Source organism: Columba livia, chromosome 3 (genome assembly GCF_036013475.1).
Source record: "Columba livia isolate bColLiv1 breed racing homer chromosome 3, bColLiv1.pat.W.v2, whole genome shotgun sequence".
NCBI classification, from domain to species: domain Eukaryota; kingdom Metazoa; phylum Chordata; class Aves; order Columbiformes; family Columbidae; genus Columba; species Columba livia.
In genome coordinates, this window is record NC_088604.1 from 103,891,200 (window position 1) to 103,906,345 (window position 15,146).

The following is a 15,146-nucleotide window of genomic DNA, read 5'->3' on the forward strand; positions in this document are numbered from 1 at the left end:
AAGGAGAAGCAAGCTTTAACATTGTATTTGTGTTTCTGTGGAATAGAACATCCACAAGGGTTGAGCACAATACAATTAGTCTTTAACTGTGGGGCTCACACTGAACATGCACTTAGTTCAAGCATTAAATCTGAGGGTCATTAGTTGGTGTATTTAAGCCAGTCTCATGTAAACATAATGCTCTAGCCTCAGCCCAGCTTGTTTGCATAGGTAAGATTAGACTCTGCTACTTGCCAAATCACAGGAACTTCTCCCTGTATATCTGAAAGATAGAGGTATTCTAGGGCATTTGCTTCTTATCACCTGGTTTTAGTGGAAAATTTAATCCCACTAAGTACACAATTTGAATTACTGAATCCTGGCATGGTCAGATTTCTAAACCCAGGACACCGCCTTGGTACCAAACGAGTTCAGAATCGCTCTCAGAAGTGCAATTTCCTTCAGGTCTTCCTCAGACAGCACTGCAAGCAGTAGCACACAGCCATCTGTGTGTGACAAGGCACAAATCACTGCTCAAGAAGAGATGACCTCTAGACCCAGAACAGCCAAAGCAGACAGCCCCAGGTAGCTCAGCTGATACCAGAACAGCACACAGCTGTATCTTCACACTAGCTGCTTGGGGCAGGGTAAGCACACACACACAGCTAATGCATTAGTACTGAGCTGCAGCCTCGGCTCTCCATGACTTCATGTTCTTTAAGGTGAGGTAAGGGTTAGATATAGATTACAGATAAGACACTATAGATATAAACACAATTTTCAGGACCACATAAGCTGGAGCACCACTTTGCTGCAGCCTTTCACACAGCAATAAGCAACTGTAGGAAGATGGAAGGCAAAGATGCTGCCCCCCACTTTAAGTTTAGACTCACAACCCCACAGGCATGCTCTGAAGTCAGCTACATGCATGAAACAAGTGCCACCAGGTTCACAGAACAGCCTCAGCTGATAAGCAGTGTCTCTTTACATCTTTGCATTAACATTGCAAGTCAACATACCTCAGACCTGAAACATAAAGACAGGCTGTTATCTGGAAGATTGACCATCCCAACCCACTTTGGCAGTAAGAACAAAGCCAGTATGTTTGGAAAGCATTTTCAAACTTTATTTACAACTGTCACAGTGACAAAAATGTAGTTTGAAAAAAATGCTAGCTTCTCCCTGAGGCTCAAAAAAGAATTACAGAAATATATAATGTATATCATACAACAGGAGGAGTTTTACTGGAGTGCTTTGTTCTTTAGATATGTTCAACAACAAATAGAAATATACACAATACTTCCAAAAAAAAGGATGCAGACAGAAGTATGCAAGTCTTTAGGGCAGACAGCAGGTCTGAAGTCCAAGGATTGCCATCTCATTGCTGCCCACATGGTACTATCTTTGATACACAGCTTTGACTTGGTGGTACAGATGGTAGAGACCAATAGACAGTAACACTTAGAAATAAGACAACTGGCTGGTATGCAGGTGTACAAGCTCATTCCAGTAAGACAGCAAGACTAGAACAAGTGTTACAGATACAACAGCTGAATCCATCACTAGAGAAAATGGTATCACCACATCATGACCATTTGGTGATGAAAGATCCACCAAGACAGGCAGGGAGTGTGTATAACTGGGTCTGCATTGCTGGACCAGAGACCAGCCACAGTGTATGAACACTGAATTCTCTCCTTTGTGCTAACTCATCTCCAAACTCCTGTCTGAATCAGTTATACAGAGCTGATAAATTATTGCCATTATGTTTAAACACAAGCAAGACAAGACTAAAACAATCCTGCCAATATGTTAAAAGCAGTTCCCAACCCCCACCAGCGTTTAACTACTCATGAGGTATTAAAAATACAAATACACACATCAAATAGATTTTAAAAATGGAACCAGTTATAAGCAAAGGGGGGGTGGCATTGGGATTATGAAAGTTTGGTTAAGGCCTTGACATTTCCTTTTCTCTTCCATGACCCCAGATTTGGTTTAGGTGGTAACTTCACATCCTATCCCAAGACAAACTGGTTCCCAAGCTGGTCCCCAAAGCTATGAAGATCATCATTTTCCAGGAAAGCAGTGGGTTACCCTGTCTGGCAGACTGGCCTCCTCCCCAAACACAGACAGATGACTTCTCCTTGGAGCAGGATATGGTGAAGAGGACGCAACCACAGACTTTGCAAGCCAGTCTGCACTTCATTGAACACCCATGAATGTTCCACCCTTGCTATGAAACAGAAATGCATCTTGTCTCAGGACACAGAGGCTAATTCTCTCTCAACAGACCCCTCCTGCAAACTGCACCCCCCGACCCTGCTGATGATCCACACTAGATCTGATGTTTCATCTTTGGATTACTTCCAGGTCTGGCAGTACTCCCCACCATGCACACCCCTACCAGCCTGTCTTGCAGTGCCAGGGCTCTGAGGAGGCCCTGTAGTGCAAAGCTGGAGGAGATCCTCCACCCCAGCCCTCTTGAGCCCATTCACCAGCAAGTTGCATACATGAAACCCTACAGCCTTAAGGGCACCAAGGCAAGGAGGCATATTGCCCACTCTCTAGCTTTGGGCACTGTATAAAGATGAGACCAATCACAGCAGCCTCAGCAAACGGGAGAGAAAAATCCAAAGTGTTCAAACCTGCATGAGCTCTTACTGCAGACAGAAGCATCTTTACATCTGATGATGTAAAACACTAACCACCTGCAAGATAAACTAGGGCCTTGCAGCAGAGATGACAAGCAGCAGCCTAACATTATCCTGCAAATACAGCTGTTCAGCATTGAAGAGTCTAAAGGCAAACAGAAGGGGAGAAAACAGCTTTGGGAAAAGTGGCTGGAAAACAGGCTCAACAGCAAGAGCAAGAAACCCAACTACTCCTACAGATGCTTGTGTGACCCTAGGAGATGCCAAACCAGGGAGAACTACAGGCTCCTCATCAGCAGAGCATCTAGCCATGCTTCCCTATGGACATCCTTCCACCCCCAACACACAAAATGGAAGCTGCAAGAAAGGCAAATCTGAGAGATGACGCCTCTGTTCTCACGCTTTTAGCCAGGGGCAGTTCCTGGCAAACATTGCCAGCTCCAGCCTTCCTCCCCCTCCCCGAGCTCCCCCCTCCAGCAGTCCTCGCGTGGTCACCCTCTGCCATGTGCTTGGAATTTCACTGCTGCCTCCGCCTCGGAAAAAATACAGATAGCGATCTCAAGAACAGCAAACATTTCTCTGCCTTACTTCCTTCCTTCCTCAGGAGGTCTGGTGACACCGAGGGCTTCAGTTCTCAATACAGAGAATACAAAAAAACTAAGATCTCGCAGGTGCAAAATTGAACTTGTCTTTTTTTTTGTAAAAAGACTTTCAAAAGAAGTGTGGTTCTTCCTTCAGAAGGGTGCAGTCCCTTGTCTTTCCTCTGATACCATTTATTGTTCCTTGTTGTCCTTCTTTGCATCTTCACAGTTTTCTTCCTCCTCTTCCTCCTCCTCCTGCACAAGGAACTCTTCGGGCGGCCATCTCAGCTCACCGCTCTCCACATCCCCCTCTGTCGGCTCCACCACAATGGAGGGTAGGCGGTCCTTCAGCTTACAGTAGCGGTCGAAGTCCGAAGGATCAGGAAAGATCTGAAAGAGCCAAGGAACAGTCTGTGAGAGGGTGTGCATTCAAGCAGTCTTAGCCAAAAACCCAACTCTCAGGACACTCGGGTATCAGGGCAGACTAGTCTGGATACAGAGTAAACCACTGAGTGATGGGAAGACTCTTGAACTTGTACTTAAGCTTCTCTAATCTCTGACTGTTGGAAATATGCGCTGCCCAAGCGGCTTCCAAAGCACATGCTTGCTTGGATAGTGCTCAGCAAACAGGCATCTGCCCTTTTGGATATTTATCCAAATGCCTCACCCCTACCACCAACCACTGCTTTTGTATTAATGTTCATGAGATTGCACACTGAGCTATCTCCATCAGAGAATCTGAGATCTCATTTCCTGCTGCTGGTTAAGCTGCACCCAAGAACAGGCTTGTGCTCCAGGTTCTGCTGCTAGAGGGGAAAGGGGACGTGTGACAACCCAGTGCGAGAGCAGCCCAGATCCTTGCAGCAAGGGCCTCTGGCTGGCATGGCTCCAGAGACACAGCACCAGACCAAAAGAGAAGTTCAACTGCATTTCAGAGATAGCTTTGGCCATGTTCTGCATGCTACGACCACCATACATCAGGATTGAAACTCTGCAGGAGGGCACTCATTTTGTGGAAGGGTTGGAGACCAGACCATATTTCTTAGGGCAAGAGGTACCTGTGGCATAGCCAGCAACTACATATCCTGATGCAAGGAATACAAGGACCCTCTGACCTCCAGCCCCCCAGGCAGCACAGAGCAGTACCTTAACCCTTCCCTCTCACCCATAGCTTGCCACATGGGTGCACATGCTCGTGCACTGCAGCAGCACCAGGGTCCAAATGGGCTGGCAGCGCCATTGAGATGCACACTCTGATCCTGCTAGGAATCGCAGCAAAGTCACAGGAAAAACTGCCAGTGCAGTGTTAGCAAGAGGTTTGCACAACTGAATTGCATTGTGAACAGATGAGGTTGCTCTTACTGATGGGGATGCCCTACTAGGGGAACAGCTTCAAACCTCAGCTTATCCAGAGGAGAACTGCTGGGCAATAAGAATCAGTTGCCACATCAGATCCCTTCATTGGTAATCAAAAGATTAAACAATTGCCACCTGTTTATTTCAAGCAATCTTACCAGAGTGCCCATTTCACAGTACAGTTGTATTTAAACACCCTGAAGAGGATAACCGCAAAATGCTTTTTCCTCTGCATGTTGTAGATGAGGAGTCAGGCACTGTGCTTTCCTTTGACCACTAGCTGCACTCAAGTGAGCCGTCAGAGCATCCTTGCACAAAACAGCACTGCCAGCCCCAGACAGGCAAATTGCTCATGGTTTGAGAGCAAGATCTCATCTGATTTGATCTCTGTGGTTCCAGTGACAAAAGCAGGTTCCCCATCCAGGAGGCCTGAGCATTAACCACAGAGCATCATACTCCCCATGCCAAGGTACCCACAACCTTGGGAAGCCTCAGCCCAAACCCCAAAGTGAAACATCACCCTATCAACTTGTTCTTCAGCTAAGCAAGTATCAACCACACCATTACCTCCTTGTCAATATTCAGTCTTATACTGTTCAGCCACATTTCTCTCTCACATCCAAAGCTTTGCGGCAACCAGGTTACCAACCTGAGAAAGTCACCAGGTTGCTACTTAATGCAAAGTCAGACAAGGTAATTTTGGGTCCTCTGGCAAGAACTCACTGTGAAGGTAACACACAACAGGAGGGAGCTTTGCAAACAGACACCTGGTCCTGGGGACAGAGGTGCAGAAGCCCAGCTCCCACTACAATATCCACCATCCCTGTGCTTTTCAAGAGCACAGGAATGAGGTCTTTGAATGCAGGCACATTAACAGGGGCACTGCAGTGTAAGCTATGTGCTATTAGTTACTCCGGGTACAAGTCAGACACTAACTGTTTCTTGGAGCTTTGTAGCTTCTGCTTGGCCAAACAAAGGCAGTTTCAGACAACACGGTGCATTACTGGAAGTACACTCAGTGGCTCTTAAGCATCAACTTGTTATCTAAACTCAGGATAGGAAATAAAAAATACCCTTGACATTACATGGTTTAGAAGGTTGCAATGGAAAAAGAAGTGTGGTTGAGGAGGTTACATAAGCTGATAATGTCATGAAAATAGCCTCCTGGACAAGAAAAATACAAGTATAATAATTAAACTAACCTTTGCCTGCTATCATTTTAAGCACATTAGGTCAAACTGGAGCAATTTCTTTGAAAATAGCCTGCCAGATTTTTTTCCAGAAATTAAGTGGTAGTCATTTCCTTACAAACAAATATCCTCAAAATATGGTGTGCAGCTTTTCTAATTAAAAAAAAATCTAGCACAATCTTATCTCAAACAGCTGCAGGACAGGCCGAACCCAAGAAGGTCAGAATTTTTTCCACTAAGTCATGCTTTTTAATCGTCGAGGCAGCACGAAGTGAGATGTTGCAACTGCACTTTCAAGGGGTGTGGACAGCCAATGGAAAAAATACACAAAGGCAGGTTTCCTCACATGTGACAAGCAGGGCAATGCGACAGGCCAAGCACAGGGACCAAAGGGAAAAGGGTTTCAGATTAAGACTCCATTTGTGTATCTGGGGAAGTGGGGTGGGAAACTTACCCCAACCAGCCTCCACACCCACTCCAAAATAAGCTACATCACAAAGCTCTTTATAAAAAAAGATAAGCAAGCACCAACTTTCTGCTGTCCCACAGCAGTAGTGCCACGCTGTATTTGTTGGTCCTGTATGCCAAACCTGGTCCAACTTCAGATTTAGAGAATGGGGGAAAAAAAACCACCCTACTCTAAAACTTGCAGCAAGGTCCCCATGGGGGGAATGCAGCAGCTCAGCTCTGACCTGCAAGCCCTGCACCCTTTTGCACAGCAGCCAGGTCAGCTTGTCTAGCAAAACCTGCCTGTGACCCCTTCTGCTCATCTTACCCAGCTCAGGCATGTGGAAGAAGACTTTACACGTCCCCATCGCCCACAGAGCCCAGAAACAATGGGTTAACATCTTCCTCATATTTATCAGAAGGAGCCACCTTGCACACAGCTGAAGCTTATGCTCATTCCTGGCTGATCTGGTCACCCAATGGGGGACAAATAACAACCAAGTAGTTGTTTGTCAAGAGTAGCTAAAAGCAAGTTTAGCAGCAATTCAGAGGTATCTTCCCCTCACTTGCATGATACAGAACAAGGAGCTGCAACTGCTTCTGCAGAGTCTCCCATCTGCAGCTGAGCCCCAGTTCCCGGCCACAGAGGAATACTGAAAATTTTCAGGTGGAAGAGACCCTCAGGATCAGAGTCCAACCATAACATAACTCGAGCACTAAACCATGTCCCTGAGAACCTTGTCTAAATGTCTTTTAAACACCTCCAGGGATGGTGACTCAATCACTTCCCTGGGCAGTGCCTGACAACCCTTTCAGTGAAGATTTTTTTCCTAATATCCAATTTAAACCTCCCAACACCTTCAAAGCCCACAGAGGACACCACTGTTGCTTCTTACACTACTCAACACAGCTTCTCACTCACAACCAGACTAGTTTCCACAGGCCTCTCCAGATCATGTTTTGGGAACTGCTCTCCTTATGCATTGATCCAAATACAGACAAATTGACCCAACTCTTGCCTTGCAGCTGGAAAGAGCAGTGAAAACCAAAACTTGAAAGCTTGAAATTATTTTGGAAAGATCATGTTTGCCTCTGCTTTGGATGATCTAGCTCCACTACCCTTGAATGAAGTCTTGGCAACAAGAACGGAAAGTTTTCATTGCCCTGGGGAATACCCTCTCATACCCTCTCAGCATTCACAGGGATGGAGAAACACCAAAGGCAGGAGAGATGTCAGACAGTTAAGAGGATTAGCTCAGAGATACCATAATCCAAGTGACACTTGTAAATTCAAAACAACTTCCACATGCGTACTCCATACCAACACCCATAGTTAAAATGCCTGTCTCCCCTCCCATGGGGCTGAAAACTTTCAATTGTATTACAGGGACACTAAGGTTATGAGGTCTTTCCAAATTAAGTTACTGTTTGAGGGGGAATGCTTTGCTTCATTGTCGGAATACTATACAAGCCTGAAAAGTCCCCACTGAGAGGCATACCAATTCAGGGACAGGATACACTCCTGATGCACACACATCACTCTTCCCCACCCAGTACCAAAAAGCTAAGTTCTGTGCCTCCTCAGCAGTAGCAAGTCAATATTCCAAATCCCAAATTGGCACTGAAGTTCTTAAAATAAAACTTTACTGCCATTGAGCAGCATGGCAAACGCATTTCAGGAAATTTTAAGTCATCTCTCAGTGTCCTCTTTGGAAGCATTTTTCAGCTATAAGCAGCAGTGCTAATACATGCATTTACTCACACAGTAGTGGCTTGAAACAGAGCTCCATCTAGTATGCGCACAGCAGCGTGTGACTGAGGTCTATGAACAGTGACAGCTCCCCTGTCACAGACAGATTGCACTATCTTGGGGGACAGTGGCTGTGAAACTTCATACATCAAAACAATTTTCCATCAGAGTAACAAGGCATCAAGTAAGGAGGAAAAAACATGCACCAAGATGTTCTGATTAGCTGCTGTCTTCAGTTTGCATTTCAGTGGAACACTTTTTTACATAGCATAGCTGCAAACTTGATTAGTTTGGGCTCTGTTTATTCCACATCCTGTTTCTGCCTTCATTTAAGGTCCCAGACCCTGGAATACATATTGACTCAGCCTACTAATCTTGTCTAGTAACCATGCCTTGGATGTGCTATGTGAAAAAGTTATCCCAAATGCACTACCACCAACTTTTTAAACCCAGTGTTAAAATCTTCTGCAGTAGCAAGCACCAGCTCTAGTCCAGGACTTCCGTGTACAAATCAAGGCTGCGCAGACATGAAGCACCTTACAAGCAAATCAGACAACCATAGAGCAAGCTCAATTTCCATCTTTTGCCATCAGCCCCTGGGTCAGTAAGGCCTTGGTCCCCCAGCTTAGATGAGGAGATGCAGGAGATGCAGCCCAAACCCCTCAGCCCTGAGCATCACAGCTCCCCAAAAAAGTCAGTGCTTCACCGGTGCTAGTGAAGAGGTGTTGCATTCACCAAAAATTATTTCCCCAACAAGACAGACAACCCAAAGCTTATGCCACAGACACTGGATGGAGCATTAAGCCTATTTACCTAGATTCAGTCAGTCTGACATGATTCACAGCTATCTGTGCCTGTGATTAACCTATACAGATCCCAGCATGATGCGATCATGACTTAAAGAACTCAAGCTCTCCATGGCAACCAAACCCCAGCTGATGGCATGAGACAAGTTCAGCCTCCACATGCCCATCTCCTAAAAGGGAGCCCAAGGTCCTGCAGGACCAGTGAGACAGCCAGGTAGATGGTCTGCAGCAAAGTAGCACACTCAACTCAGGACACAGCAATTACTCAAAATGACACTTTGGGCAAAGTGTTTTCAGTTGTGCTCAGACCCTGCTCTACTTCCAGGAATCAAGACAGGATTTCAGGTCAAGACACTGTTTTGACAAGAGCTCCTCAAAATTATTAATTCAGCCACAGTTTCAGTAGCATCGTTTGTGCTGCGGTGAAATGGCATTAGAGGAAAAGCTGGCGGAGTGCTGATGAGGCTTTTCAGAGAATGGCTGTATCTAGAGGCTGGAAAACAGTAAATAGTACATTAGCTCTGACTGGCAGTGAAAAAGGCCTGGCTTGCCGGAGATTGCCAGGCAGGAAGCACATGAAGCCCTCCACATGCACATCTGTTTGTGGCAGGGGCATCTTGAGCCATCAGCTGCATTTCAACAAGTTTTTTGTTTAGTAAGTCCCATGGGAATTATGGGACATCTATTAAGGATCCAGAAATAGCTCTTCACTGCAGGCACAAAACCCTGCATGACATCATCTCTTCAGCTGCATCTTCTGTTTTGTCTATGCCACCCTGCTCTGAGACTCATGCCCTGATTTCACCATTCACTTCTGCTCAGGCCCTTTAAATCTGTTTGCTGAACCATCTTCAGGGAACTCAAGAGAGCAGCTTTACATCTCAAATACAGTTATAAAACTGCTTAACACATAAAGGTTTTGAAATCAGCACATGAACTTACAAGCATTTTGCATGTTAACTGGAAAAAGCTATTTCTATGCTGAGAAAGCACATTTTGCAAGTAAAACTGTACAAATTAGTAAGCCTATACAGGCGACCCAGTTATCACCAATATATGATGTTTGCAGTCTGAGTTTTCACATCATTGCTTAAAGAGCAATGACAGCCAGCCCATCAAAGGCCAGGGAGCTCCACTAAGGGGGGTGCACACCTTCAGCTGATGTCTAGACAGACACTGCAGAGCATAAGCAGAGGAAAGGGGGTGGAGGAGGCAGAAGTAAAAAGTCAAGTTTCCTCCATAACCAGCAAGACAGACAGAAGCCCTGAAGTTCAGTGAACTCCACAGGACAGAGGAATCAGATTGCTGAAGTTTATGTTCTGTATGAGTTTGTTTCCTCAGTTTACTTCCAAGTAAAGGCAAAAATACTTGGAAGCAGTACTGTTGGTAGGACAAGTCTGTCTGCAGCAGGTACTGACTGATGTCCTTTACAGTTCCAGCAAAGCTGCTGCGCCATCTCCTCTGGTCCAGGCAGTTTCATGTCTGCACAGGGTGGCAGAAGCAGCCCCCAGGCTCATAGTTAGGATCATGTGGACCAACTCCCAGGCAGTCCCTGCTCTACACAGCCCAAAGAGGAACATTTGGAACTTCATTTTGCAGTCATCTCAACAGTAAAATAAATACAAGTTCTACTAACAGAACAAGAGAAACTTCTGAAACTAAAAGCTTGCCCCTCCCAGTTCTGGCTCCACTTTAATTTTTTTGCCTCTCAGAGCCAGCCAAGGGCTGTTACACTCACATCACGAGTGCCCAACTCTGCAGATGAGTCGAGGAAGATGTTGCAGCTTAGAACAACAAGCCTCAGTGTAGGGGCAGTCATGCTCCATTAGCTCTGGCTGGTTTTAAGTTATTGCACTACAGCCCTCAGACTAGCATACAATTTTCCATGTACCGAACTCTCCCCATCAGCAAGATGAAGCACAAAATGCCAAAGTCTGAGGCAGAACAAAGAGCTCACGGTGCTACTTGCAGCAGGTTTGTCCTTGCTGTTGTAAATTGACTTTTCAACCCTTTAAGGATGCTTTCAACTTACCCTGATTTACACTGTGACATTCTCAGCCTAGCAGCCAGAGGACGAAGGCTGGAGCCTGCTCCCCAATCCTCTTTACACTAACCTGATTTAGAGGCACAGCTCCTACACAGCCCACACACCACCAGTGCCCCATCAGGATCTTCCATTTCAATATCTCAACCCTTTCTGACATCAGTCTGGCTTACACGAAGTACCAGGAGGCAGTTCCCAGCCCTTGCAGGCATTTGAGACAAGTCATCTATGACTAGACCACTACAAGAGGAGAGATCCAGGATGCATAAGCCCTGCATAGATATGAGTCGTCAGCATTTATGACACACATCTTCAGGTTCAGATGATCCACTCAAAAGTAAACAGGCCTGTTCCCCAGTTGGCTCAAGCTCACTTATCAAGGTCACTAGCACTTGGGGAAAAACCTTGCTGAAGCAATCATTAGAACAAGCAGGGCACCTACATTCTGCCTCTCACCGGAAAATTTGGACAGGCAAATAGAGGCATCTGACCTGACTGGATTAAGCCTCCTCATATGGCGACCCATAACGACAAGTGAACATCCCACACAGGTTAGTTTAATTGCTTCAGGTTTATAACCATTCTCATTGCTGTACACTCCCCTCTATGGGAAAGAGAGGCCACATGCCTTCCACTAACTCAAGCACTGAAGCACAGCACAGTTATTTCCACACACAGAGGCAATAAACCAAACAACTTGTACTATCCAGATCCAGAATTCTGACCAAAAAAAGCAATGCATCCCCTTTTTCTCCCATGTCTTTGGCTTCTGTTGGAAGCCTCAGCTGTGGCCTGAAGTTCAGTTGATTTCATGCTTCAGTGCACTGTTATTGCCTTGTAGCTCATTTTTCAGATGTAAATATGCAAGCAAACAACAGCACACCTCATTTGAATGCACACTTAGAGCAACTGCCTCTTCGCAGGTTGCATAACATCTGCAAAGGAAGAACCTTGCATTGGGATCTACCACTGAGAGTGATGCACAGACCAGACACAAGGCATCTGCATGTACTCAGCACCTATGTCGGATCTCATCAACAAGTCTTCTGGAAGAGCAGGAAAACACAGATCTAGTAGGCTAAGATGCTCAACTCACCCTTTGATTAACTATAAGCTAGGAAACAAAATGGTTATCAAGACTAAAGGATTAAGGCTCAAGCTAGTTTCTAAGACCACCTGCTCACCTCATTAACCTAGAGGTAAATTACATTGTGCACAACTTTCGGAATGAATGCGGCTCATGCCTTCAGGTACTGGTATCTCCACTGACACTTCAAGGCTTCTTTAGGCTGACCCTGGCCTGACTGAATCTCACTGTTAACCCTCTCAAAGGAAAAAACAAGAAACAGATGGAAAAAAATGGTATAAACATGTCCCCCCAGTCTACACAGATCATTGCACGCTGCACTACAAAGAGATCCCAGGGGCCTCTCAGCTCCGTGAGTGGGGAAAATTCTTTAACTGACCTCTCCACCTCCCACTTGAGCCTCTGTGAATGCTGAATGAGTGGGGTCTTCATCAGTTCAGAAACAACCAAATCCTTTCCCAATCTGGTCCGATACCAAGTGATATTGTAGTCAACTGGCTCCTGCCAAACAAGCATTCCAGCCTGTTGACTAGTTCTCACTACAGTAAGACCTGCTATTAGGTCAGGTTCTAGAAAGGAACATTAGACCAGGTTTGCAGTCCAGCCCAGGCAATTCCATAGGGGATTACTGCCTAAGCAGCCAACAAAGCACTTACCTGATACGACAGGCCATCCTTGCGGGGGCTTAGCCCAATCTCATCCATAGCTGGGGTGTTCATCATCACTTCAGTCATTTCAGCTGATCTCAGATAATCAGAGCTAGAAACAAAAGACAGCATTCAAATCAGCCGAGAGGCTCCAGAAAGATAGAGCAAGAGTTAAACAGCACCGGGCAAGAAGCGCAGGCAGAGGAGGCTGCAGGCAGTCTATTTCTGGTCCCTTCCTTCCTGCCTGCCTCGGAAGAGAGTGGAAAAAGCTGGTAACGGGCAGCACAGCCCCTGCCCCCGGGAGCAGCTCCCCGACTGTCTCCCCAAGAGCACGGCTCAAGAACACCGCGGGAAGCTGGAGCGGCAGCGGGTCACTGCTAACTCCGCTCCCTCCAGCGCTGCCCCCTAAGGGGGAAAGTAAAAAAGCACAGTAAATAAGTGCAAGCGCTGGGTTTTTGTTTTGTTTTTTTTTCTTTAAGCTAGTGTGCTTTAGCTCCTGCTGACTTATTTTACAACCTCAGGGACTTCCACACCAGCGGAGCGCACGACGCCAATTCCACCGCTGTTTTTACAGCCTTAATGGCATTTCCAGCTAGAGAAAGTGAAGTGAATTCCCACAGTTCGCAGTTCCTCTATTGCGGATCATCCCGCTACGGGCCCGGCGTGCGCACCGCCACTAACCAGCCCCTTCTCCCTCCCTTTCGGAAAACCACGTCCCAGGGCTTCACGCCACCGCGCTGCACCGCCTCCCCCCGGGGCACACGCCGCCGCGGCCGGGGGGCGGCTGGAACCTCAGCAGACGCGCTGGGGCTCCGCTTTAAGCCCCCCACGGCCACAGCAGCTGCCCTCCAGGGCACAGCCTCCCCCCGCCCGCGGCTACGATTTCCCACCCCACTCTCCACCCAACGCGAGAAGCGCCCACTCACCAGGGCAGGGGACACAGCACAGACATGAAGTCCCGGCGGAGGCTGCCCCGCGCCCTCGGGAGTGGCGGGAGAGGCACCAGGCGCTGCCCCGCAAGCAGAGCGGCTGAACGGCACCGGAGGACGCTGCGGGACGATGCGCTCGCCGATAGAACCCGACCTCGCCGCTGCCGCTGCCTCCCTTCTGAGCCCGGCCAGCGCCGCCGCGCCACCTTAAATGGCCCCGGGGGGCGGGGCCCGCCCCGCGTCCCTGCCCCTCTGTTTGACGTCACCTTTTTCATGAATGGCTTCGGCGCGCGCCGCCTATGGAGAAGGGGGTGGGGGGGGAAGGGAGGGAACAAAGTGGGGACGGGGGGGGCGTTCTGTGATTTCGCCGTCGCAGGGTCTTGCGAGCGAGCGGGCGGGGTGGCGCGCCCGGCTCGGCTCGGCTCGGCTCGGTTCGGTTCGACCCGGCCTCTCGTGGCCCCGAGGGTTCATTATTTTTCACCCCGGCTGTGCGGCCCGAGGTGGGGTGCGGCCCCCCACAACCCCTCTAAAACCTCCGCTGGCTACCGGCCGGCGCGGGGTCGCACCGAGCATCCCCCGGAGCATCCCCCGGGCCGGGGCTGGGTGTCATCTGCGAGAGGCGAAACCCCCGTCACGGTGGTGGTGGCGGGGGGAGCCCTGGGGCAGGCCGGGGCTCCGCCTGAGCGCGATGCGGCCGCTGCTGCAGGCGGGGAGGGCTCACGGCCCGGAGAAGGGGCAGCAGCCGCCCAGCCCGGCTCCTCTGAGCACCTCCTGTGCCCGGCACCTCCAGCTGGAGTAGCAGCGGAGCAAGAAGCTTCACGAGGGCAAGCTATATTTAGCAAAACGATGTGAATCAATAAGGGTAAAGCACGGGAGGAGAAAGAGGCGAATCCATTTGCTGCCCGGGTAGCACGAGCGCTGTGGGCAGCTATAGATTAAACACATTTCCTGCTGTCCCCTCTCCACATGAAACTGCTGGAAGGCAAGAAGCACCTTTGGGCAAAAGGCCTGGGCATCCCCAAACCCAGCTGCAGCCCCGAGTGCGTGTCTGGATGGTGCTCCTGTGGCCCCCTGAGGAACGGGCCATTGCTGCAGGGCACGGCTTACAGTCACAGGACGGGCCAGGCCCACCAAGGCTGCTGGGATGCTGAGTGGTTTGGGGGACTGCTCTCCTCTCTCTGTTCTCACCCAGTGTGTGGTATCTTGCTGTACATGGTCGGTAAAGTTTAGTGCAGGTTTTGCTCCACCTGTTGCTTATCCACTCTGCTGGCGAAGTCTAAGCAGCAGCATGGGGCAAGTGTGTAGCTACAAACTTCTCTTGCAGTTACCGTGGTGCAGCTTCAAACACAGATCGTACAGCTGCTGCAACGTTTCATACACATGTCTATGCACGAGCATGTACGCACTAGTTGTCCCGATGTTTAAGTGCTAAGAAGTGCAAGTTCAGTGTTTCTGAAGGGAAGCTTTGCCTTCAGCTCCACTCAGCCAACCTCCAGGCTATATATAAATGTGTACATACATATGTGTACATACATATGTGCACGTGTTTCCTCAGACCAGATAATTTAATCATCTTAGATTCATATATAATGGAAGCGTAAGTGGGTGTTTTACATCAGGCTTCAGCAAGATTAGATTAAAATGAATCACAAGGAGCTGATCTAGCCCCTGCAGAC

General features: G+C 48.2%; 1 protein-coding gene across 1 annotated transcript; it reads right to left on the minus strand.

The window, feature by feature from the left end:
* Window positions 1-1,083: 1,083 nt before the first annotated feature.
* On the minus strand, window positions 1,084-13,760 carry LBH (LBH regulator of WNT signaling pathway). The gene is made up of 3 exons (XM_065058658.1): window positions 13,468-13,760; window positions 12,551-12,653; window positions 1,084-3,604 (listed from the first exon to the last, which is right to left on the minus strand). The coding sequence occupies exons 1-3, from the start codon at window positions 13,743-13,745 to the stop codon at window positions 3,407-3,409; spliced, it is 579 nt and encodes a 192-aa protein (XP_064914730.1). The 5' UTR covers window positions 13,746-13,760; the 3' UTR covers window positions 1,084-3,406.
* Window positions 13,761-15,146: the final 1,386 nt, after the last annotated feature.

Excerpts from the sequence above, each read along its gene's own strand:
- LBH (XM_065058658.1), bottom strand. The coding sequence starts at position 13,745 with ATGAAAAAGGTGACGTCAAACAGAGGGGCAGGGACGCGGGGCGGGCCC. Across the intron at positions 12,654-13,467 it reads GTGCTGTGTCCCCTGCCCTG|CTCTGATTATCTGAGATCAG; the intron begins GTGAGTGGGCGC and ends TTTTGTTTCTAG. Across the intron at positions 3,605-12,550 it reads AGGATGGCCTGTCGTATCAG|ATCTTTCCTGATCCTTCGGA; the intron begins GTAAGTGCTTTG and ends TGGCTCTTTCAG.